The sequence below is a fragment of the Microcebus murinus genome, chromosome 27 (genome assembly GCF_040939455.1).
Source record: "Microcebus murinus isolate Inina chromosome 27, M.murinus_Inina_mat1.0, whole genome shotgun sequence".
Taxonomy (NCBI): Eukaryota; Metazoa; Chordata; class Mammalia; order Primates; family Cheirogaleidae; genus Microcebus; species Microcebus murinus.
Window position 1 is genome coordinate 3,345,350 of NC_134130.1, and position 23,075 is coordinate 3,368,424.

The 23,075-nt window shown below is 47.8% G+C and overlaps 1 protein-coding gene across 2 annotated transcripts in view; it reads left to right on the forward strand.

Annotated features, from left to right (window-relative positions):
- Nucleotides 1–23,075, forward strand: part of INSR (insulin receptor) — a 115,413-nt gene that overhangs the window by 9,712 nt on the left and 82,626 nt on the right. For both annotated transcript variants that reach the window (XM_075998132.1, XM_075998133.1), the window contains exon 2: nucleotides 3,234–3,785. In XM_075998132.1, coding sequence (XP_075854247.1) covers nucleotides 3,234–3,785 — 552 coding nt within the window. The remainder of the gene's footprint in view (nucleotides 1–3,233; nucleotides 3,786–23,075) is intronic.

The window sequence follows — 23,075 nt, forward strand, 5'->3', positions numbered from 1 at the left end:
CAGATTATAAGTTCAGGGACAACAACATCTTGGAACAGTGTCTGGCAATGGATCGGGTCCTCAGCGGATATTTGCTGTGTAGACAAGCTTTCTCCAGGTTATTGCTGTGTGAAAACGATCTCACTGCTTCCCGATGCGAGTGGCATTCCGTTGCTTTTCCATTAGGCGTGTTGCAGAAGGAACACAGGCATGTTTACTGATATTTACTGATATTTGAGGAAACCTGTAGCGGGGCAGTGACGCGTGGAGCTGTGATCCTAGCACTGCTGTGTCCTTAACGCTCAGCCTATGGGAGCCTCGATTTGCTCATCACAAAAATGGGCGTGAAGGTGGCACCTCCTCTTGGGACCATTTTTAGGATTTAGCCTGAGATGGTGCGCACGAGAGCTGGGGCCAAGTGTTTTATTAACACACAGCAAGTTCTCAGAAAATATGAGCTACTTCCTCGTCATTTCCCATCCCTACCTGTGTATAGGCTTTTAATACCTCCGGGTTCCTGCCCAGAGGTATTAAAAGCCAGCAGAGAAGTCCCTGCGTCTATGGCTGGCGCCGTTTCTAGCACCCTCTGGGTATTTTCTTGTCCCAGTGGCAAATTGCTCTATTGTCTTCGACCCAGGGGGACACATACGGCTTTAATGAATTAAGACTTCGATTCATGGGACATCTAAAAAGAAAGGCAATTCTTTATTGTCTTCTACAATTCTAGCTGTTTCCTCTCAATTTAAAACCACGTTGGTGAGAGGGGATTCACACGGCCTAAAATTCATGCCACGTTAAGCGTGCAGTTAGGTGGGTTTTGGATTAATACATTCAGAGTTGTGCAACCGTGGCCACCGTCAATTCTAGAACATTCTCATTATCCCCCAAAGAAAGCCCGTACCCTTTAGCTATAACTCCTCCTTGCCCGCTACCCCCAGCCCCTGGCAGCCGCCAAAGAGACTTTGTGTCTCTGAGGATTTGGCTGTTCTGCGATATTTCGTATCAGTGGAATCACGCACGACGGGGCCTTTTGTGTCCGCATTGGCTTTTTTCGCTGAGCTTCACATTTTGAAGGTTCATCCGTGTTGGAGCGCGAATCAGAGCTCCGTTCCTTTCTTTATGGAACTCAGGCTGGAGTGCAGGGGTGCTATCACTGCAACCTTGAACCCCTGGGCTCAAGCGATCCTCCTGCCTCAGCTTCCCAAGTAGCTGGGACTATGTAGGCACCACCACCACGCCAGGATACTTTTTTTTTTTTTCCTATTTTCTGTAAAGACGGGGTCTTGCTATGTTGCCCAGGCTGGTCTCGAACTCCTGACCTCTAAGCCATCCTCCCGCCTCAGCCTCTCAGAGTGCTGGGACTACAGGTGTGAGCCACCTCACCCGGCCAACAATGAGTAATTTTTTTAAAGCATAAGTGCATCCCAAACATTGCATGGGATGGATAGACTTATCCTAAAAAAAGGTGTCCGTCGCTTATCTGAAATTCAAATGTAGCTGGACATCCTGCATTTTTATTTGCTGGCCCTGGCAACCCTGCGTGCGTCCTTGGCCAATTGGCTTTGCCCACTGGAGCTCCGGACTTGTTGTGGGAAGGGCGGGGGTGGTCTCTGTACCTGGAAGCCTCAGGGGTGGCACGAGTAGGGGGGCAGCTGGACCCGGCCTCCTCGTCCCCTTGAAGCTGCCTCCCAGCCTGGGTTTGGCCTCTGCGGGGCCCCTGCTTGGCTCAAAACCCCAAGCAGCAAGTGTCAAGGCTAGGGGTGGTGCCTTACTGGTAGCCGGGTCCCAGGGCTTCTCCCCGACTTCCTAGTGAGTACGTGTGTGTGTTTTCCCTTGACTTAGCCTAGTCCTTCTGCGGCATGGAATGTGACGCAGGGACATTGCCACTTTGTTTTGCTCAACTGTTTTCTTTCTAATTTGTGCTTCCTTTCTTTTTTTTTTTTTCCGCTCAGGGTTGTTCTCAGGGTGGATTTTTAAGAGGATTTACTATTCTTCTTTGGAACAATCTGTTTGCCTCCAAGATATTGGGGGAAAGTTTAGTGTCTTGGAGTTGTGTACTGAGGCTCATGTTCCAGGAGCCGGGGGCTGTGTTGTTGGTGTGTATGTTGTGTGTGTATGTATGTTGTGTGGTGTGTGTGTGTGTTGGCAGGGAGAAGCTGTCAAGAGTTTGATTCTGGCAAATGTTAACTCACATACAAGGGACGCAAGGAGAAGGGAAAGGCCCACCTTGGTACACAGAGGAAAGGAAATCAGGGAAGGCTGCCTGGAGGAGGTGGCGTTTGAACTGGATCTTGCAGGACGATAGGCTGGATTTAGAAATAAGAAGCTAAGGTATCCAAAGGGCTTTGCCAACCTAAAGCTAGCCTAGCCTAGAGATGCCTGTTATATGTTTGGGGGAATAAAACAACAACAACAACAAAATAGCTGACAGGAACGGAGCACCTACTGTGTTTCAGGCCCTGCTTAAGTGCCGGCCCTGCAAAATTTCACTGCATCCCCCTCGTAGGTAGCTCATGTTACGGAGAAGGCCTCGGGGAGCCCCGGAGTTGCACAGGAGCAGTACTCAGCCCTGGGTAGTGGGGTGCAGAGGACGGAGGGGTGGAATCTTGCGGGCTACAAGGGGGACGTACAGGGTGATGGGGAGCCATGGAGGGTGTCAGAGCCTCAGCAGGGCCCACCTTCAGGACAGCGAGCACGCAGGGCATTTGCGCGGTGGACATCACACCCCCCAGGAAGCCCTTGCTGCACCCAGGCGAAAGGTAATTAGGGCTTGACGGCCAGCCAGGCAGGACACGGGGCCGGGAAGAAGAGAGGCCACACCAGGTGGGCGAGTTGGCAAAGCGGGCGCATCGGCTCTCCTCGCCCCGCCTCTGGCGCAGGCACCTTTATCCCCGTAACTCAGTTCCTGAAGCTCTCGGGCACGGACGCGCGCACCGGGGGCGCCTCCCCTGTCCCCGCCGCCACCTGCCTCCTTACCCAACCCTCCCTAATCCTATTGTCTCCGTTGCCTCACATCAGAGGCGATGATTTCTGAAGGCCGCCGAAGGAATTATTTTCTTTGCCTGCTGCAAGTGGTAACCCAGGCGACCGTAGGGCGGGCCGCAGAATTGGCGGGGCCGGGTGCAGGGTGGACATGCAGGGCCGGGGGCGCATGCCCGTGCACTTGGCTCTGCCCTGGGCTCTTCTCATGCACCCGTGGGTGCACCTTTTCCTTCTACTCACTTGTCCCGCTCTGCACGTCTTCCCCCCTCTAGTGTGCCCCGGCATGGACATCCGGAACAACCTCACCAGGCTGCACGAGCTGGAGAACTGCTCGGTCATCGAGGGCCACCTGCAGATACTCTTGATGTTCAAGACGAGGCCCGAGGATTTCCGAGACCTCAGTTTCCCCAAACTCATCATGATCACCGATTACTTGCTGCTCTTCCGGGTCTACGGGTTGGAGAGCCTCAGGGGCCTGTTCCCCAACCTCACGGTCATCCGGGGCTCCCGCCTCTTCTTCAACTACGCGCTGGTCATCTTCGAGATGGTCCACCTGAAGGAGCTCGGGCTGTACAGCCTCATGAACATCACCCGGGGGTCCGTGCGCATCGAGAAAAACAACGAGCTCTGCTACCTGGCCACCATCGACTGGTCCCGTATCCTGGACTCGGTGGAGGATAATTACATCGTGCTGAACAAAGATGACAACGAAGAGTGTGGGGACATCTGCCCGGGGACCGCCAAGGGCAAGACCAACTGCCCCGCCACCGTCATCAACGGGCAGTTCGTGGAACGGTGCTGGACTCACAGTCATTGCCAGAAAGGTACGCCGGGGGCACGGGGTTCTCTAAGCAGTTTCTCATGCCTCGTTCTAACGGCTTGGCCGTCCAGGAGGGGCTTGGGGACAGAAACTTGTGGCATTCTCTTGCGGCCCAGGCGGCGGCATACTTTTTCTGTAAAGGCTCAGGTACCAAATACTTTAGACTTTTTGCAGGCCAAACGGTCTCTGTCATTGCTACTCAGCTCTGCCGTTGCAGCGGGCATGCAGCCACAGATGTGCATGTGGCTGTGTTTCAATAAAACTTTATTTACAAAAACAAGTGGTGGGCCAGATTTTGCCCACTTCACCACCTCCTGTGCCAGACAGTGAATGTTTTTCCTGCTTGGGAGAAGAGTATGGAGTTGGTTTAAAAAAAAAAAACAAAAAAAAAACAAAACACAAGTTTATTTCTTATCTGAGTATAGAAGTCAAATTGCTCCTAATACAGATTTGGAAAAAGAAATGCGTAAAAAAAAAAAAAAGAAGAAGAAACAAAAGGCCTGTCTTATTGCACAATGCACACCGCTGAATTTATTGGGGGTACTTCCTTCTAGTGGGTATTTGCTAGATCTGTTGTGCCTTAATTTCTTTAACTTTTCCTGTTACTGGGCATCGAGATTTCTTTTCAGTGTTCACAGAGAGACGGATGAACATTTTGGAGTCAAAGCTCTCGCTAGCGTTTGTTTCTTTAGGCCTGCTTTCCAGAAGTGAAATTTCTGGGTCAGAGGCTTTTGATATAGATTGCCAAATGGCTTTCCGGAAATGTTGTACCAACGGACACTCCTCTTAGCATTGGAGGAGAAGGGAACACCTTGGCCAGCTTTGAGTGTCGTTTGAAAAGTCTTTCATAATTTACCGTGGGGGGGGGGGGCAGGAAGGAGCTGCCGTGACGTCATTGGTTCTATTTGCATTTCTTTGATTGCTGTCAGGGTTGAACCTTTTAAAACATGTTTGTTTACCATTTGGGTTTTATCTTCCTGTCCATAGCCTTTGCTCGTATATCTTTTAGTGCGTCAATGAGTTTGGAAAAAGTCACCCGCCTGCGGTTTTCATCCATGGAGGCCAATGAAACCTTTGCCAATTGCATTTGTTGTTTGTTTGTTTGTTTGTTTGTTTGGAGGTTGAAAATGCCCCGGGATGTGTTTTGCCAGAGAAGCTGAAAACGTTGATGGGGTTCAGAGCTTGATTTTTGCGTGTCAGATGTACTTTATGCTTAGAAGGTTTCTTTCTATCCATAAGAGAAAAAAGTTTCCCCCAGTTTTCTAATTTTAGTTATTATGTTAATAGTTTCTTAAATACTTTCGTCTTCAACACGAGATCTATTGGTGTGCGTGATTCAATAGAGGTGCCAATTCTCTCTCCAATAACTAGTTGGGACCTCAATGCCATTCATTGCAGGAACCTATCCCTTCGCCATTGCTTTTGGGTCTGTTTCTGGGTATCTGCCTTTCCTTGCGCTAGGGCCAGTAACTGTTCCGATCACCATCGTTTTATAATGTTTTGACATCCAAGAAGGCGATTCTGCACACATACTCATTGCTTGTTTATCGTTTCATGGACCTCTTTCACACATTTCCCTGGGAATGCTTAATGAACGTGAAATCGAGGCGGTAGAAAGTAAGTGGGTGGCTTAAGGGTTGTATCACAAAAGATATGGGAGGGCAGAAAGGAGGATATTTTCACCTAAGCCCAAAGCTATGGGGAAGCCACGTAGAATGAGTGAGACCTGAATAGAAACCTTGGAATTGTCTGTGAGGAATCCCTCAGACGCCTGGGGAGGAGGCTCCAAGGCAGTCCCCGAGCAACCATGGAGCTTGGTTGGATGCTTGGATGGCAAGGAATGGGAGGTGAGAGAGTCGAGGAATGGGGGCACTGGGCTAGTGAAGAGACATAAGGGAAGGGGCAGTTATTACTAGAGCGAGGAAAAACCTTGAGAACCTTGTGGGTCAGGGACAAAGAGAAGCGCAACTATGACCAGAGAGGTTACTTAACTTGTCCAAGGTCACACAGCTAATAAAAGACAGAGCTGGGCTTTGTGCTAAGTCTACGCGACACGCACACGCACACACAAAGCACGTTTTTCGGGGGTGGGGGTGGGGTGGGAGGAGTGTCCCCTTTGCTTAGAAACAGAGGAGCTACTTCTAGCTGGGGACGCCAGGGCTGAGTCCTTCAAATGTAGGCGCTTGTTTGTAAATGCTCCAGGGTCACCCGTCTTGAGATATAATTTAAGACATTTCCCTGCGGAGTTATTTCCCTCTCTGTTTTGGTCAAACTATCCAGAAGGGCTTTATCTGCGGCCGAGGCTCCTGTCCCCTGACGTTTTGAGTGGATTTAAAAGGAAAAAACAAAACAAAACAAAATCTTTTGCTGTTGGGAACTGGGCTTGCTGTGCTGGCACTGGGAGCTTTGTCACCCGGGGCAGGCGCTGCCACTCATGTTGCCGTGCCCGGCACCCCCCAGGGCGACTGGGGATCCTGGCACCTGGCATCTCCGTCTCAGCCACCCGTGCGTGGTGGGGGCCCCTGGTGTCCCGCCGTGTCCTGGTAACGACGTCAAGACGTGATCGTTTTGTGAACTGCCAGCCCCTGTCTGCCGAAAGCTCAGCCCTGGCTTTATTTTTCCTCCTCGATTTCTTTCACTGTGGCGGAACACACGTAACATAGAATTTGCCGTCTTAACTGTTTTTTTTTTAAGTGCACTCGCGTGGTTGGGCCACCCCCCCCCCCGCCCGCCCTCCGTCTCCAGAACGTCCTGGTCTTCCCAAACTGAGACTGTCTGTCTGTCCCCATGAGACGCTCACTCCCAGCCCCCTCCCCAGCCCCCCGGCACCTGCCACCCTACTTCCTGTCCCTGCAGCTCTGACTCCTCCAGGGACCTCACGTGAGTGGGGTCACGCAGGCTGTGCCCTTCTGTAACTGGCATGCTTATTTCAGAGAGCACGATGTCCTCAAGGGCCATCCACGCGGTAGGCTGTGTCAGAAATTCTTTCCTTCTTAAGGCTGAATCGTATTCCGCCGTAGGGACGGGCCGCGTTCTGCCCGTCCACTCATCCGTCCGGAGACCCCTGGGCTGCTTCCCCGCGTGAGCGACCGTGCACCACACCGTCGCGGAGGCGGGTGGACGGCCCCGGCTTTCGGATGCCCACGTTGACATCTGCTGCCGCGGCTCTGGGGGGCTCAGGGGGCGCCCAGCGGGGGTTTCCGGGCACAAAACAGACTGAGCCTTTAGAGGCGACCCCCCTGGTCTTAGGCGACAGAAACAGCTCGGTGAAAACTACCCATCCGTGTTTCTCTTCCCGCAGAAACTTCTGGAACACCACCTCTGGCGACTGTAGTCACCATCCTTTTTCTCTCAGGCAGTTGCCAGTTTCTGGAAGCATCTGAGGATGGGTCAACCTTTGGAATGAGGATGCCCGATTGTCCTCTATCTCGTTTAAACGTCGTCTGCAGTGTGCACCCCTTCTTCTGTCTGGCCCCCGAATAATAATGGTTTTTTGGCAGAGAGACAGAGAGAGAGAGAGAGAGAGAGAGAAGGAAGCTTTCCAGTGGTTAAAAGAATAGAAAGAAAAAAAAAAACCCACTGCGGTGGGTGCTGATGGCCGGAGCTCTTTCCGTCATCATCAAATGCATCATCCTGTTTATGGATTTGGGGTGGAGAGTGGAGACGGGGTCTAGGTGACACGTTTATTGACAGCCTACTGTGTACCAGGCTCTGGAGGACTGGGGGCATAGGTGAGACCAGCCTCAGGCTCCCCACAGTGACCCGCCTGGCGGCAGATGCAGACATCGAATACGGGATCCTCACACTACGGAGAAGTGGGCAGTTAGTCACACGGGGGCCGATCTCCGAGGATGGAAGCCCACGATGAGGCCCTAAACCAGTCTTCAAAGTCAGAGAACATCTCCCCCTTTAAAATCGGGGTATCAGGCCGGGCGCGGTGGCTCACGCCTGTAATCCTAGCTCTCTGGGAGGCCGAGGCGGGCGGATTGCTCGAGGTCAGGAGTTCGAAACCAGCCTGAGCAAGAGCAAGACCCCGTCTCTACTATAAATAGAAAGAAATTAATTGGCCAACTAAAAATATATATACAAAAAAAATTAGCCGGGCAGGGTGGTGCATGCCTGTAGTCCCAGCTACTTGGGAGGCTGAGGCAGGAGGATTGCTTGAGCCCAGGAGTTTGAGGTTGCTGTGAGCTAGGCTGATGCCATGGCACTCACTCTAGCCTGGGCAACAAAGCGAGACTCTGTCTCAAAAAAAAAATCGGGGTATCATTAAGTTCCCGGGGCTCAGCCTCCTTGGAACCACTGCTGGGTAGTTATGAGAAGCGGTCGGAGTCTTGCGGAACTGCCTTCGAGTACCGTTTTGCCATTCGCTGGTCACGAGCCGGATTCAAGCCTCAGTTTCCCCATCTGGAAAATGGGGCTTGCAATGGAACCTGCTTCTTAGGGTTGTGGTTTAGGGGTTAAATGAGAAGGTGCAAGGGGTGTACTTAGCTCAGCACCTGGCACTCCGTGAGAGCCCCGGAAGCTTCCGGTAAGCAAACGCCACGGGCCCACCCTTTCTGGGCAGACCAGCTGCCGGGCGATGACCTGCCCCATTTCTGACTTTGGTTTTGAGGCAGGCAGATCTCGTGACCTGCCGCTGGGAGTGAGTGCCAGCCCTTACAGGCTCAGAGGGAAGGCCACCTGCGTCACCTGACACTACAGCCGAGGATGTTCTGGAAGCTCCTACTTCTGGGCATTTTGAGCAACCACAAGGCTTGCCCGGCCAGCTGCTCTAGCCAAACCCAGGGGCATTTTCTTCCTGGGAGGTCACCCCAGCTGCTTGTTGCCGGTCAGAGGGGTGGGCGAGGCCGGGACTTGCCGGGTGCTGGGGTAAACCGGTGGCCATGTCACATGTGGACTTTGGCACCGAAGTGAGGGTGGAGGGGGGGGCGAAGGCAGCAGATCCCTCCTCCCCGGCTCTGAGATCACAGCCCCGCGTCAAGCCCTCTGGCTGCGTGGTGCTCTATTGACCACGTTAAATGCCAAATTTTTAAAAGCATGCATTTAAATGCGTGCTCTTGGAGGGCTTGATGCTCAGCAGAGTTTTCAGACGCTTGTGGAAACTCTCTGCTTCTTTTTCTTCTTTTGTTTTTAAAGTTTTGCCTTGATATTTTAATCATCAGGATTGCCTTTGTAGCAAAGGCTGGTGCCTGTCAGCCAGAGTTCACGTGCCTCCAAGGAGAGGGAAGGAGGGAGGGAGGAAGGAAGGAGGGAGGGAGGAAGGAAGGAGGGAGGGAGGGAGGAAGGAAGGAAGGAAGGAAGGAAGGAAGGAAGGAAGGAAGGAAGGAAGGGGAAGGAAGGAAGGAAGGAAGGAAGGAAGGAAGGAAGGAAGGAAGGAAGGAAGGAAGGAAGGAAGGAAGGAAGGAAAGAAAGAAAGAAAGAAAAGAGAGAGAAAGAAGGGAGGGAGGGAAGGAAAGAGAGAATCTTCATAGTTCTTTCTGGAGTTGGGAAAAGCTGGGTTGAGAGGGTGAAGAAAACAAAAAACAAACAGAAAAAGAAATTAGAAGACACATCCCCTAGAATTTGCTCCTGCCAACATTCCCGCTGCCTTCTCTGTCCTCTGATCCCTCTTCCATTCCGTCTGGACTCAGCTGCCTCTTCCACACCTGGCCAATTTTTGTATTTTTTGTAGCGACCAGGTCTCACTTTTGCTCAGGCTGGTCTCGAACTCCTGAGTACAAGCGATCCTCCCGCCTTGGCCTCCCAGAGTGCTGGAGTTACAGGTGTGAGCTACTGCACCTGGCCTAAGAATGTTTTTTTTTAAATACTTTTGAAATATTAGGAGGGGGAAAAGAGTTCAATATTTCATAAAAGTTGAAAGTTGTATGAAAGTCACATTTGTGTCTGTCAATAAAGTTTTTTTGTTTGTTTGTTTGTTTGTTTTTGAGACAGAGTCTTGCTTTGTTGCCCAGGCTAGAGTGAGTGCCGTGGCGTCAGCCTAGCTCACAGCAACCTCAGACTCCTGGGCTCAAGCAATCCTCCTGCCTCAGCCTCCTGAGTAGCTGGGACTACAGGCATGCGCCACCATGCCCAGCTAATTTTTTCTATATATATTAGTTGGCCAATTAATTTCTTTCTATTTATAGTAGAGACGGGGTCTCGCTCCTGTTCAGGCTGGTTTTGAACTCCTGACCTTGAGCAATCCGCCCGCCTCGGCCTCCCAGAGTGCTAGGATTACAGGCGTGAGCCACCGCGCCCGGCCGATCAATAAAGTTTTATTGGAACATACTACGCTTGTTCACTTACGTATCATCGGTGGCCGCTTTTGTGCTACAAGGAGAGAGTTAAGTCATTATGACAGAAACGGCGTGGTCCACAAAGCCTACAATATTTACTGTTTGGCTCTTTACAGGAAAAAAAAAAAAATGTGCCGAACTCTGATCTTGGCTCATCACCTTGTGAAAATAGCGGGAGACATTTGGGGACAGAGGCTGTTTCCAGGGGAAGCTGGGAGTGCCCCCAGCATCAGGGCGACACAGTCCCCTGCCCGGCACCGGCACCAAGGGAGGGGTCTGCAAATGCGGGGCTCTCGCTCGGGCTGGGGCGTGCAGGAAATGTCACAAGGCAAGGCAGGTCCCCTACACCCCCCATCTCCACCCCCCCCTTCCTCTTAAAGTGAGTCATCGGACTGGTGGTTCTAGACATGTTTGGAGCCGGAACACCTGGGAATCGCGATGTTCTCTAGATAACACGGAATATTGATGAATTCCTTCGTGACTATGTCACTGTGGTCCACTCAGAAAAAAAAAAAAATAGGAACATCTAATGTGTGCGCATGAGCATTGAATGAAAAGGGAAAAAGGAACAACATAGGATAGACCCAGTAACGCAACACGGTGGGCCGCTCATTTGAGGTTTTCATTCATCTTTATTCCTTTTTGTTTTGCCCGAGATCTTTAAACCTAAAATCTAGGAGAGGGGAAAGAAAGCACTGTACTGAAAAGATCCCATAGTCATTGCTTAATTTCTTTTTCACGGAGATGATTGGAATTTTTCAGTTCCAATCATTAAAAATTAATTTAATGAATGAATGAATGGAATTTTGGAGATGATTGGATTTTGTAGAGCAGGAAAGAGCAAGTGTTCTGGAGAGAATGTTTCTGAGATTCTGAGATTCCCTTGTTCTCTCTCCAGGGTTGATGATAAGTTGTTACTGGCATTTTTTTTTTTTTTTTTTTTTTTTTTGAGACAAGGACTCACTCTTTTGCCCAGGCTGGAGTGCAATGAGGTTATCATAGCTCACTGCAGCCTCGAACTCCTGGGCTCAAGTGATCCTCCTGCCTCAGCCTCCCAAGTACCTGGGGACTACAGGTGCCATACATAACACCATACCTGGCTATTTTTTAAATTTTTTGTAGAGACGGGGTCTTGCTATGTTGCCCAGTCTGGTCTCGAACTCCTGGCCTCAAGCGATCCTCCCGCCTCAGCCTCCCCAAGTGCCGGGATTACGGGCGTGAGCCACTGTGCCAAGCCACCATCGGCATTTATAAAAGGAGAGAGATTGTCCCAGGTTGGAGCGGCTGAGACGCGCCTTTGGTTTGGGTGGCAGATGGTGCCAAGAAAGACGGAATGGTATTCCAGGTGGGTGGAAGGGCACCGTGCAGAGGTGTTTTGTGGAGGAGAGAGAAGAGGCTGCTTCATGCCTCGAAGGGAAGCTCTGTGTGTTCCCACTGCCCTCACGAAGTTGACGCTGGGGCCGTGTTTCCATCAATATTGTGTGGACAGCCACGCTGAGACAGGCATCTGACCCCAAAGTCCTTGCTGAGTCAGGGAGAAAGTCACAGAAATAAGTCCAAGTTGATATATATAAGCCAGGAACGCAGAAGTGCTCTGGTGGGCATAAGAAGTCACTGGAGAAAGGTAGCCCAGCTGGCTGCCTGGTCACACTCTGCAGACGGTGCCGTCCAAAGTTTTAGAGGCGAAGATGGAGACTTAAGGGTTCTCGCCACTGCCTGGCTTCCTGGAGCACGCTGGGGGCCATTCCACCGTCTCAGCTGCTCCAACCTGGGACAATCTCTCTCCTTTTATAAATGCCGATGGTGGCTTGGCACAGTGGCTCACGCCCGTAATCCCAGCATTTGGGGAGGCTGAGGCGGGAGGATCGCTTGAGGCCAGGAGTTCGAGACCAGACTGGGCAACATAGCAAGACCCCGTCTCTACAAAAAAAATTTTTTTTAAATAGCCAGCTATGGTGTTAAGGCACCTGTAGTCCCCAGGCACTTAGCAACTGAACACTACCTTTTTGCCCAGAGAAATAGATTGTGCCTGATCCCTCTGGGAAGAAGATGGACAGATTGAGAAAAGACATGATACTGGGACCTGGGCTCCCCCGCTGGCCTTTGGTTACTGGAGGTAACTGGTCCGACAAGTTTTTTTCCTTTTCTCCCTCTTAACCTGACGAAATTCATTGACCAGTTATTTCCCACGTCACCAGACCCATTGTCAGAATCAAGATCTGTTCTCTGTGACTGAACACCTGAAATGCCCCCGGGAGGTCCCCGGGGAACCTCAGCTCACGTCAGGCCTGGAAGCCCCAGGTGCCCTCGTTGGCCTTTCCTTCTCCACGCACCTGTGCCTGGTAGAACCTTCCCTGTTGCAGTAAAGGGAGGTAAGGAGGGGGAACCTTGGTTAGAAGCCATGGGAGTCAATGAAAATAAAAAAAAGAAAGAGTAGGAAACGGGCCAGAAGCGGTGGTGGCTCATAGCTGGAATCCCAGCACTCTGGGAGGCCGAGGTAAGAGTGATTGCTTGGGGTCAGGAGTTCGAGCCCAGCCTGAGCAACACAGCAAGACCCCTGTCTCTACAAAATAAAAATTTTAAAACTTAGCCGGCCATGCTAGCACGCTCCTGTAGTCCCAGCTACTCGGGAGGCTGAGGCAGGAGGATCGCTGGGGTCTGGGAGTTCAAGGCTGCAGTGAGCTATGACGATGCCACTGCACTCCAGCCAAGGCAACAAAAAAAAAAAAAAAAAAAGAAAAGAAAAGAAAAGAGGACACAGATCTCCCGACACGCTGGGTGTAGCACGATCATCCCATTGGCATTGAGGAGGGTACCTGGTCAATAAACCCCACAGGTGTCCAATCCGTGGAGGGTTTTGGGTCGGGGCTTCCTTTGGCTTCTTTATCCTAGACGTTTCTTGGCCTCTCGTTTTGTCCCCTGCAAGGAGGGGCCTTGAGTCTTTAATGACCCCTAGGGCTCATCGGCTGCAGCCCAGAAAGAAAGGCCGGCTGGTCGGCTTTAATGCCAGATGTTTCCAAGCGCTCGCCTATGGAAGGGAAACACGCTCCTTTGAAGATCTGATAAGGGCACAGGGCTTGACGTGCTGGCACCGACCGTGTTGACACGGCGCCTGCGTTGTTTACTGACCACCTGTAAGGCCTGTCAGCTGGCCAACGGGGCTCTCGTGCCAGGCCGCCCGATTGGCGGGGAGGCAGCTAAAGGCTTTCAGGTTTGCAAAGACGTCATCGGCTCTCAGAGCAGGACATGCGCGAAGCAAGACAGGTTTGATCTGAACTGGTCAAGATTTCTTTTTCTTAATTTTTTTTATCACAGTAAGATACACATATGATTTACCATTGGTGACATGTAATGCATTCACAATGCCGTGCAATCGTCCCTACTATCTAGTTCTAGAACATTCCATCACCCCAAAAAAGAGACTGCTCATTAGCAACTGTCCCCATCCCCTCTCCCACCCCCCCGGTGCCCCCACAAAGCCACTTTGTGTCTCCGTGGCTCTGCCTGTTCTGGACATTTTGCATACACGGAGTCACACACCGCGTGTCCTTCTGTGTCTGGCGTCTCTCTCTGAGCACGATGTCCTCAAGGTCCCTCCACGTTGCAGCCTGTGTCAGAGCCTCGGCCCTTTGTACCGCTGGATAATATCCCACCATGTGGCTGTGTCACGTTTTGTTCGTCTGTTTACCAGTTGCTATACATCTGGGTTGTTCCTGCCTTTCAGCTGTGGTGACAAGTGCCGCTACAAAAATGTTACGTATAAGCTTTTGTTTAAACACCAATCTTCAATTCTACAAGGGATATATCTAGGAGTGGAATTGCTGGGTCATTTGGTAATGCTACATTATTGAGTCACACTTTCTTTTTCTTTCTTTGTTTTTTTTTGGCTTTTGGTTTTATTTAAAAAAAAAATTTTTTTTTTAATGAAAGAAAAGCACAGATTCGGAAAACCCGGTAGCCCAGCGAGTTCCTCTGGGGTGAATACCCTTGTAACTGCAAACCCTGGTTAAGAAATGGTAGCAACCATTTTGCCAGCTACCAACCCCCCACCACCACCACCCGGCACTATTCCAGGGGGCCATATGCTAGTCATGACCTCCTTCCCCCAAAAGTGGCCGCTGTCCTGTCCTCTGTAGTCTACATCTCCTTCTTTCTGTGTAGCTCTGTCTCTCAAGTGTGAGTCTCTGGACAAATATTTGGTCTTGCTCATTTGGGAAAAAAAAAAAAAAAGTGGATATGCCTGCTTGGATCTATAGCGGTGGTTCTCGACTGACGGTGACGTTGTCTCCCAGGGCACATTTGGCAATGTGTGGGGGTGTTTTTGGTTGTCGCAACTGAGGAGTATGTGTGTGAGGGTGAGGAAATCTACAGGAACCCCTCTATCCTTTTCACCCCTTACATTTTTCCCTGCTGAAGAGCTGGGCTCTTTGCCCCGTAGCCCGTCCCCCTCGTGTGGACGCAGCTGCCCGTATGCTCATGGCACAGTTCTTGCCACTCTGACCTCTGGACTCGGGACTCAGGTTCTATCCCTTTGATGGACTTTATTTTACGTGTGTCACTCTTACTCAGCACTGTTTGTAATAAGCCATTTTCAAAGGTGATCACGCCAGCTACTGTTCTTTCCAGCACAGCTCTGGGTGGTGTGTTCTTTGATGCTGTCTTTTTCTTTTTCTTTTCTTTTTTCTTTTCTTTCTTTTCCCTCCCTTCCTTCCTTCCTTCCTTCCTTCCTTCCTTCCTTCCTTCCTTCCTTCCTTCCTTCCTTCCTTCCTTCCTTCCTTCCTTCCTTTCTTTCTTTCTTTCTTTCTTTCTTTCTTTCTTTCTTTCTTTCTTTCTTTCTTTCTTTTTGAGACAAGGTCTCACTGTGTTTCCCATGCTGGTCTCCAACTCCTGGGCTCAAGTGATCCTCCCGCCTCAGCCTCCTGAGTAGCTGGGACTACAGGGGCTACACCACCACGCCCGGCTTTATTCCTTTTTGATATCTGACAATGGTATTCTGCGGTGAAATGGTCCTCACTAACCTACCCCGCCCCCCACCGATTTTTAGTTTCGGACGCACGAGGTACAGGCTGGAACTTGGTAATGAAACGTTGTGTTCTTTGCGAAGGCCAGTTTTTGCGAAGAAAATTATTGTTCTAAGAGAGGGAGGGGTGAGGGTTACTTGCAAAGGAATTTTACAAGGGCAAGATAAAAAGGAGGATGGCTTGAGCCCAGGAGTTCAAGGCTGCAGTGAGCTATGATCATGCCACTGCACTCCAGCCTGGGCCACAGAGCAAGACCCTGTCTCTTAAAATATATTTTATGTATATATATATATATATATATATATATATATATATATATATATATATATATATATAGTTTTCCTAGGTTTGATCACAGCCACAGTTCCCTCATGCTATTTATTTGCCCCTTAAGGTCTCGAGTCTTTCAGATGCCAATTGTCCCCGGTGGGAGGGTGGGATCCAGGAAGGATGTGGACATGGAGGGCTCCGCCTCCAAGGGTGGTACAGAACCAATCCGGTGAAATTCTAGAGTTCCGCCGTCCAATAAGGTAGCCCCCCCCCCCCAGCCACATGTGGCAATTTAAGTTGAAATGAAGTAAAATGAAATACAGTTAGACATCTGTTCCTCGGCCATACTCACTGGATTTAGACAAGGCAGACGCAGGACATTTCTGTTCTTGCAGGAAGTTGTACTGGGGCCGCAGTCAGACAGACCTGTGTTTGAGTCCTGAGTCTGTCGTGAGACCTTGGACAGGTTGTCTGGCTTTTCTGAATGTCCGTCCCCTCCTCTCTAATGAGGAAGGGAATCGGCCTCAAAGGCTTTTTCTCAACTTTTAACCCGTGCGTCTCCTCCTCTGATAGAAATAAAAATCCTGTTCCACCACCCAAATAGAACATAACAGTCTTGAATTTGTGTTTCAATCTCTGTACCTTCTTGAGAGTCCCTGGCCGTAGAGAGAGGAGTGGCTTGGGAACAAAGAGGCTATTATAGATACATCCAAGTGAGAACAAGGAGCAGGAAGGAAGAGATGCGTTGATTGGGGCTGAGTGTCATGTCCATGGGTGACCAAGAATGAGGAATGTGTTCAGCGTAAGCAGAGGAGAAATGCATGTGGTCCAGGGGAAGTGGGCTCAGGTTGGGGAGGGAGCGTGGGAGGGACACTCAGCTTGCATTTGTCTCCCTGGCTCAACACTGAGTGTCTCAGCCAGCTCATGAGACTAACAGGAACCTATTCCGAGTCACTTACGCCACGGGGCTTTCTTGGGACGATGTAGGGCTTTCTCGTGGAACTTGCGTCAGCTAGCTTGCGCCGCGTAACAAACCGCCCCGAAACATAACGGCTTTCCGCAGCTATCGTTTATTTTAGCTCACGATTCGGTGGGTTCGCTGGGCGAGTTTTCCGGTCTAGACCCACCGGCGGACTACGGCCACAGCCTCTGCTCTTTCCCGTGTCTGGGATCAGGTGACGGGTGGGCTGGCGGTTGGTGTCAGCTGGGATACCCCGGTTTTCCTCCCTGTGGCTGTTCATCCTGCAGTTGGCCGGTTGGAGCTTAGATTACGTGAGGGTCTCGAGGTTCCAAGAGCGGCTAGAGATCCATTTCCAGAGCACAGATGCCTTTTGTGTTTCTTTTGGCATCCTGTGTGCTAAAGTCCCATTGGCGAAAGCAAGTTACATGGCTGAGGCGAGCTTGAAGGGAGAGGGAGGATTTAGACTCTCTACCTGTTGATGGGAAGGGAAACATTTGTGGCCTTCTTTTGCCATCTGCCGCAGAACCCCAAGGTGGGAAACACAGTGAGGTTCATAAAACACTTTTAGCCAGGATTTAGAGCTCAGCTGGACGTGAGGATTCTGTAGGGTGTGACTCAGGGTGTGAAATGATTTTTCTGAGTAATGATTTAATTTCTTGAATTCCAATTATTGAATAATCAATTCCTCCTGTAGTGATTCTTGATGTTTTCTTCATCAAGTATTAAATTCGACCAAAAACCATGATCTGCTTCTGGGATATCAGTTCTAGTTCATTCCTCTGTGTCTTAGTCTTATCCCAGTACCATACAAATTTAATTATTATAAATTCAAAACTTTTTTTTTTTTTTTTTTTTTTTTTTTTAGAGATAGGGTCTCTTTCTGTTGCCAGGCTACTTGTCTCTATCCTTGCCGTGCTTCAGCCTCCTAATAGCTGGGGACTACAGGCACATGCCTGGCTAGAACATGTTTTATTAAGTGGCAGATCTAGTTTTTATTCCTATCACACTTTTCTGAAGTGTTTATTTTTCTGGTTGAACTCAATCTCCAAATTAAAAATTTAATTAACAATTTAAAATCCGCAAATTAATTTGAGAAATCAATACCATAGTATGTTTCCTTTTCATGCAGACATGTGATTCCCTTTCCCATTTGTTCAAAAAAAATTTTTTTTTTGAGACCATGATGGGAGTCTTGCTCTATTGCCCAGGCTGGTCTCGAACTCCTGGCTTTGAGTGATCCTCCCGCCTTGGCCTTCCAGAGTGCTAGGATTACTGGCGTGAACCACCATGCCCAGCCTTGCAATTTAATCCTCTACAAATTATTGTCATTTAAAAAAATGATGTCTAAAAGTCATACCTTTTATTTCTGTTTAAAATTTTATTCTGTTGACTAGGACCTCTACACTTATATTAAATATTTAACAATAGTATTACTAACATGTTTGATAGATTTCCTAATATAATAATCATACCTGGTTTCTATAGTATGCTTTATTTGGTTTTCATGAATTATTCTTTTAGCATAATGTTGAATTTGATTTGCTGGGTTTATTGTGTTTGGATTTTTGCCATCTTCGTTCATGAGTGAAATTGTGCTGTATTTTGGTTTGTTCTATTTTGCAGTATCTTCATCAGGTTTGATTATTTATCATGTTCTAGCCACATAAAACGAATTGGTAGGTAACTGAGTATTTGTTGGAAAATTTTGTGGTGCTCTAACCTTTTGAGGAAGTAATTCTTTGATAACTTTTTAAAAATGTCATTCTGAGTTGTTAGAGAATTCAGCCTAAGAATTATTTTAATCTCTGGTAAGATATTTTTGAGTCAGCTTTTGTGATTTGTATTTTCTTAGTGATCATTTCATTGAGATTTTCAGATTTAACAGCATGCTATTATGCTTGCTATAATCTTGTTTATATAGTCTCTTTTTTTTTTTACTTTACTTTTATTTTTTTTTCTTAGTTTCTCAGAGGTATATATATTCTCTTTTTAACCCTATTTAGATTTACTAGTTGTGCTTATATTTTCATAAAAATATCTTGGATTTACATATCAATTAAACATTTTTTGCAATTAGTAGTTACTGTTATAATCTTAATTCTTTTCATTTTAAGATTATTCTGAGTCATGCTTTTGCCTTTTTTTTCTCCCTAGTGTGAAATGTTTGGGTGACTTTCCGGACATCTAAATCCTTTTTAGAATAAATTGGGGAATGAATGAATGAAGAATCAAATTCCATTCTTTTAATACAATGAAACCATTTAAAGCCATGAATCCACCCTTGAGTGCAGCTTTGGCTGCTCTCACAGGTTTTGGCAACATAACATTTCTTGTTTTCATAGGTTCCTGAAGAGTTTCTGATGATTTTTTTGACCTGTTATTTTTTATCCTCATTATTATGAAAGCTGCTATGGAGTGCCTACTATCTTTCAATTACTTTATCTAAATTATCTCACTTAATCTTCACAGCCACCCCGGGAATTATCCTTGTTTTATAGCGTATTTCACGACAGATGAAATGGAGTTCCAATGGAGATTAAGTGACTTGCCCAAGGTCATGCAGTTAATGGAGTGAGGAGTGGAGGTAGAACTAGAATTTAGTTCATGGTCTGTTTTGATTTTAAAACATGTGCCTGGCCGGGCGCGGTGGCTCACCCCTGTAATCCTAGCACTCTGGGAGGCCGAGGTGGGTGGATTGCTCGAGGTCAGGAGTTCGAAACCAGCCTGAGCAAGAGTGAGACCCCATCTCTACTATAAATAGAAAGAAATTAATTGGCCAACTAATATATATAGAAAAAATTAGCCGGGCATGGTGGCGCATGCCTGTAGTCCCAGCTACTCAGGAGGCTGAGGCAGAAGGATTGCTTGAGCCCAGGAGTTTGAGGTTGCTATGAGCTAGACTGATGCCACAGGACTCATTCTAGCCTGGGCGACAAAGTGAGACTATGTCTCAAAATAAATAAATAAATAAATGAAACATGCACCTTTTGATTATGCTACACTGCCTCTCCAGTTGAGTGAGTTTTCATCACTAGTTGTTAGAATTTTTTTTTTTTAAATTAACTTTTTATTTGAATGAGTTGTCTCAATCTCTAGTTGATGGAGTTTTCAAAATAAGAAAATAACTTGTTTCGGGGGACGGCCCCCAAATGTGGCCTGTAGTTTCTGCATTTTATAATTGCTTGTAGCTTCTTGGGGGCTGGGTGACCGAGTTGGATCAGCTTCTGTAAATGTTGCATAGAGAGCAGATGAATTTAGACTCAGCCCAGGATCTACAGCCCCACAAGGACAAATTTCCCCTGGCAAAATGCATCTCCCCGGAATGAGAAATCTCCAGAAATGCCCCCCAACATGTTCGCTTATCCCAGCTGCTTTGCCTGCTGAGACAGCTGGAACCAGTTTTCCCAAAGGCACTTTCCGTCTCCTCCCCACATGTGGTTTCGTGATACCGGCTTGGAAGAGTGAGGACCCGGCAGCAGCTGAGCCAGACCCGGGGACCCACCTGCCTTTGGACTCTTGTTTCTTTTTTCTTTTACTCCTGCTAATGTCTAGAAGCACCCATGACATGGGCTAACTGAAACCCTGCTCACTTCTTGGGTGAGGCTTCTAGGGTGTTCCGCTGGGCTCTTGTTTCTATTTCTGGGCTGAGGATGCCAAAAAAACAGGGGTGTGACTTGCTGTGATGTGAGGCAATTGGACCTTTCTTCAGGTTGGGCTGTGATTCATCTTTATTTTCGTGGATCACGTTAGAGATATTACAGTAGGAGTTTTCGTTTGAAATCTAATAATGGTTTAATCTGCCATCTGGAGTCTGTGTTCTTTGTACTTTTTATTGTTCGTGACTAAGACTGGTGTGTGTGTGTGTGTGTGTGTGTGTGTGTGTGTGTGTGTGTGTGTGTGTTGGGGGGGTTGGCAATATTGCTAACATCCACCTCCCATTTCTGAAAGCCTTGTTTTCTTTGCTTTGGCTTCCACTGGAGGCTGAAAATGGAGTGCTGCTTTTAGGGGATCCCACTTTCAATTCTTTTTCTTTCTTTTTATTTAGGACAAAATTTTTATTTTATTTTATTTTATTTTATTTTATTTTTTGAGACAGAATCTCTCTGTGTCACCCCAGCTGGAGTGCAGTGGTGTCATCACAGCTCACTGCAACCTCAAACTCCTGGGCTCAAGCGATCCTCCTGCCTCAGCCTCCAGAATAGCTGGGACTACAGGTGCACACCACTATGCCTGGCTAATTTTTTTTATTTTTAGTAGAGACAGGCCACCACACCCAGCCCCCAATTTTTATTTTAAGTAGCTTCCGAGATACACAACATGCAGATATTTTCAGTGTCACGACTTTATGACATAGATTTTTGTCTTGTTTAACATAGAATTGTGGGGTGGGGGGACAAGGGCAAGATATGTAACCCTAACAATATTTGTACCCACAGAATTTGAGATAAAAATAAAATAATTAAAAAAACACATAGAATTGGAGACTGGTTTCAGAAATGTTTTAAATTAAATATTGGATACAGAAATAAAGAATAAAATGGCTAAGGGATGTTTGTTTTCTACTTTCACTAACAATTAAAAAGTTGTTAATTTTTACTCACATTAGTAGTGAGTAAATTTTTTTTTCACTTTTTTTTTTTTCACATTCTTCCCCCAAATCAATAATGTCTGAATTTTTAGTTTTGGTCCAAATCCACCACACCCCCTCCCCCAGGCAACCAATCCTCTGTTTCTTATTAGTCTAGATTTTCCTGTTCTAGAACTTCATATACATAGAATCAAACAATAGGTATTCTTTTGTGTCCTGCTTCTTTCACTTAGCATAATTTCTTCTTGAGTCAGTGTTGGTTATTTATATGTTCCTTTTAACTGTCTTTTAATTTACCAATTCTCCTTCATCTTTTTTTTTTTTTCTTGCAATTAATCCATTGAAGAAGCTAGGCTGTTGACCTACGGAGTTTCCCTTGTTCTGGATGTTACATATTTTGTTGCCCTTCGTGTTTCCTGCATTGGTAGTTGGATCCCTAAAGGGTTCAGATCTGAGTTTGATCTTTTCTGCAGGATTTTAGGATGTGCTTTATTTTTATCCGGGGCTGAGGAGGTTTGGGGTTGATGAACTGAATGACATCAGGCAGGTGTAACAGGAATGCAGGTGATATTGGAATGGCAGGTAGGATAGTTTTGGAAGCAAAACTCATTCAACTCACTCCAAGAATCCTCTCTGAGCCATGGTGGGCAATGTATACAGTCCTTTTGTTCCATGGACCTTGCAGCTTTGGGACTTCAAGTCTCCCATCTGTTCTCCAGCAAATATTGAGCACCTCCTATGTGCTAGGCACTGTATGAGGAACTGAGAATCCAAGGATGAATTGCATTCATTCAATCTCCTTTCTACTGTGTGAGGACATAACTAGAAGGCATCATCTGTGAACCAGAAACCAGGTTTTCACCAGACACCAAATTTGCCTTGGTCTTGGACTTCCAAGCCTCTAGAACTGTGAGAAATAAACTTCTGGTTTTTATAAGCCACGCACTGTATGGTATTTTGTTAGAGCAGCCCCAAGAGAGTAAGACAGCTAATAAGTATGCTGTTTCCTCGACATGAGCCTCTGGGGGATACATCTTAGTCTCCCCATTTCATAGACAAGGGAAACTGAGGCACAGAGAAGGTAGACTGATGGGAGTCAAAGCTTCCCAACCTGCTGCCTGCAATGTGGCATGAACTCGCCATGTGCAGTGCTATAACGGGCAGCATGAACCCCGCCAAGTCCCACTAAGTCCCCCTACCCCAGGTTGCTTGACTGCCCGTGGCCGACTTCCACCTGCCTTGCAGAGCGTCATGGGAATTAATCGCGATGAGGAGTGTGAAGCTCTTTTTTTCAGCTTTGTGAAATCCTGTTACAAATGTGAGCTGAAACCTAGCAGGGCTCCTGTCCTCCTACTTTGTTTTCTTTTTCATGGAACAGAGTCCGTGTTGCATAACCCCTCTCTGAGCTGGAGTTGATAGAATCAGGAAGCAGGTATTGGGGGGGGTGGGTCACAGGAAGACGGGGCCCGGTCACCAATGACCTGAGGCTCTCGGGCGGATTCTCTGAGCCCCCGGTTGGGTTCGCTTATCTGGCAGGTGCTGGTCTTACTCTCCCTGTGCTGGGGGGGGGGGGGAGGTGGCCCTTGTTGAGAAAATTCAGAACATGAGGACTGGGAGGGTGGCAGCAGGGTGCTCACTGGGTGGGGTGGCAGGTATTTGGGGTAAATCGAGTCAGGATTTTTCATGTGGGCAGTGCATGAATCTGGTGGCTCTGGAAAAGTGCTGGATGGTCTCATTGGGAGAGTGGCTCAATGCCAGGGGACCAAACACTTGAGCCTCATGTCTTTATGCCAGACCTGCCCTGTGTCTAGTCCGAGACTGAGCAGTAGGGGATACAGTGTAGAAGGTGGGTAGACTTCCTCCCCTGGGACCTGAGGTTTTGGGGGGGAAGCAAATGAACCTCACCTTTATTTAATTTGCAATTTTTTTGTTTAATTTGGAAAAAATATTACAAATATACTATATCATGTATCTATCTACAACTACTATATATCTATTAATACATCTATTACATATCTATTAATAGATCTATCACATCTCTATATATCTGTTAATAGATATGCCAGATTGTATCCCTCCAAAATTCATATGTTGAAGTCCTAACCCCTAGCACCTCTATATTTGGACACAGGGTCTTTACGGAGGCAGTTAAGATTAAATAAGGTCATGTGAGTGG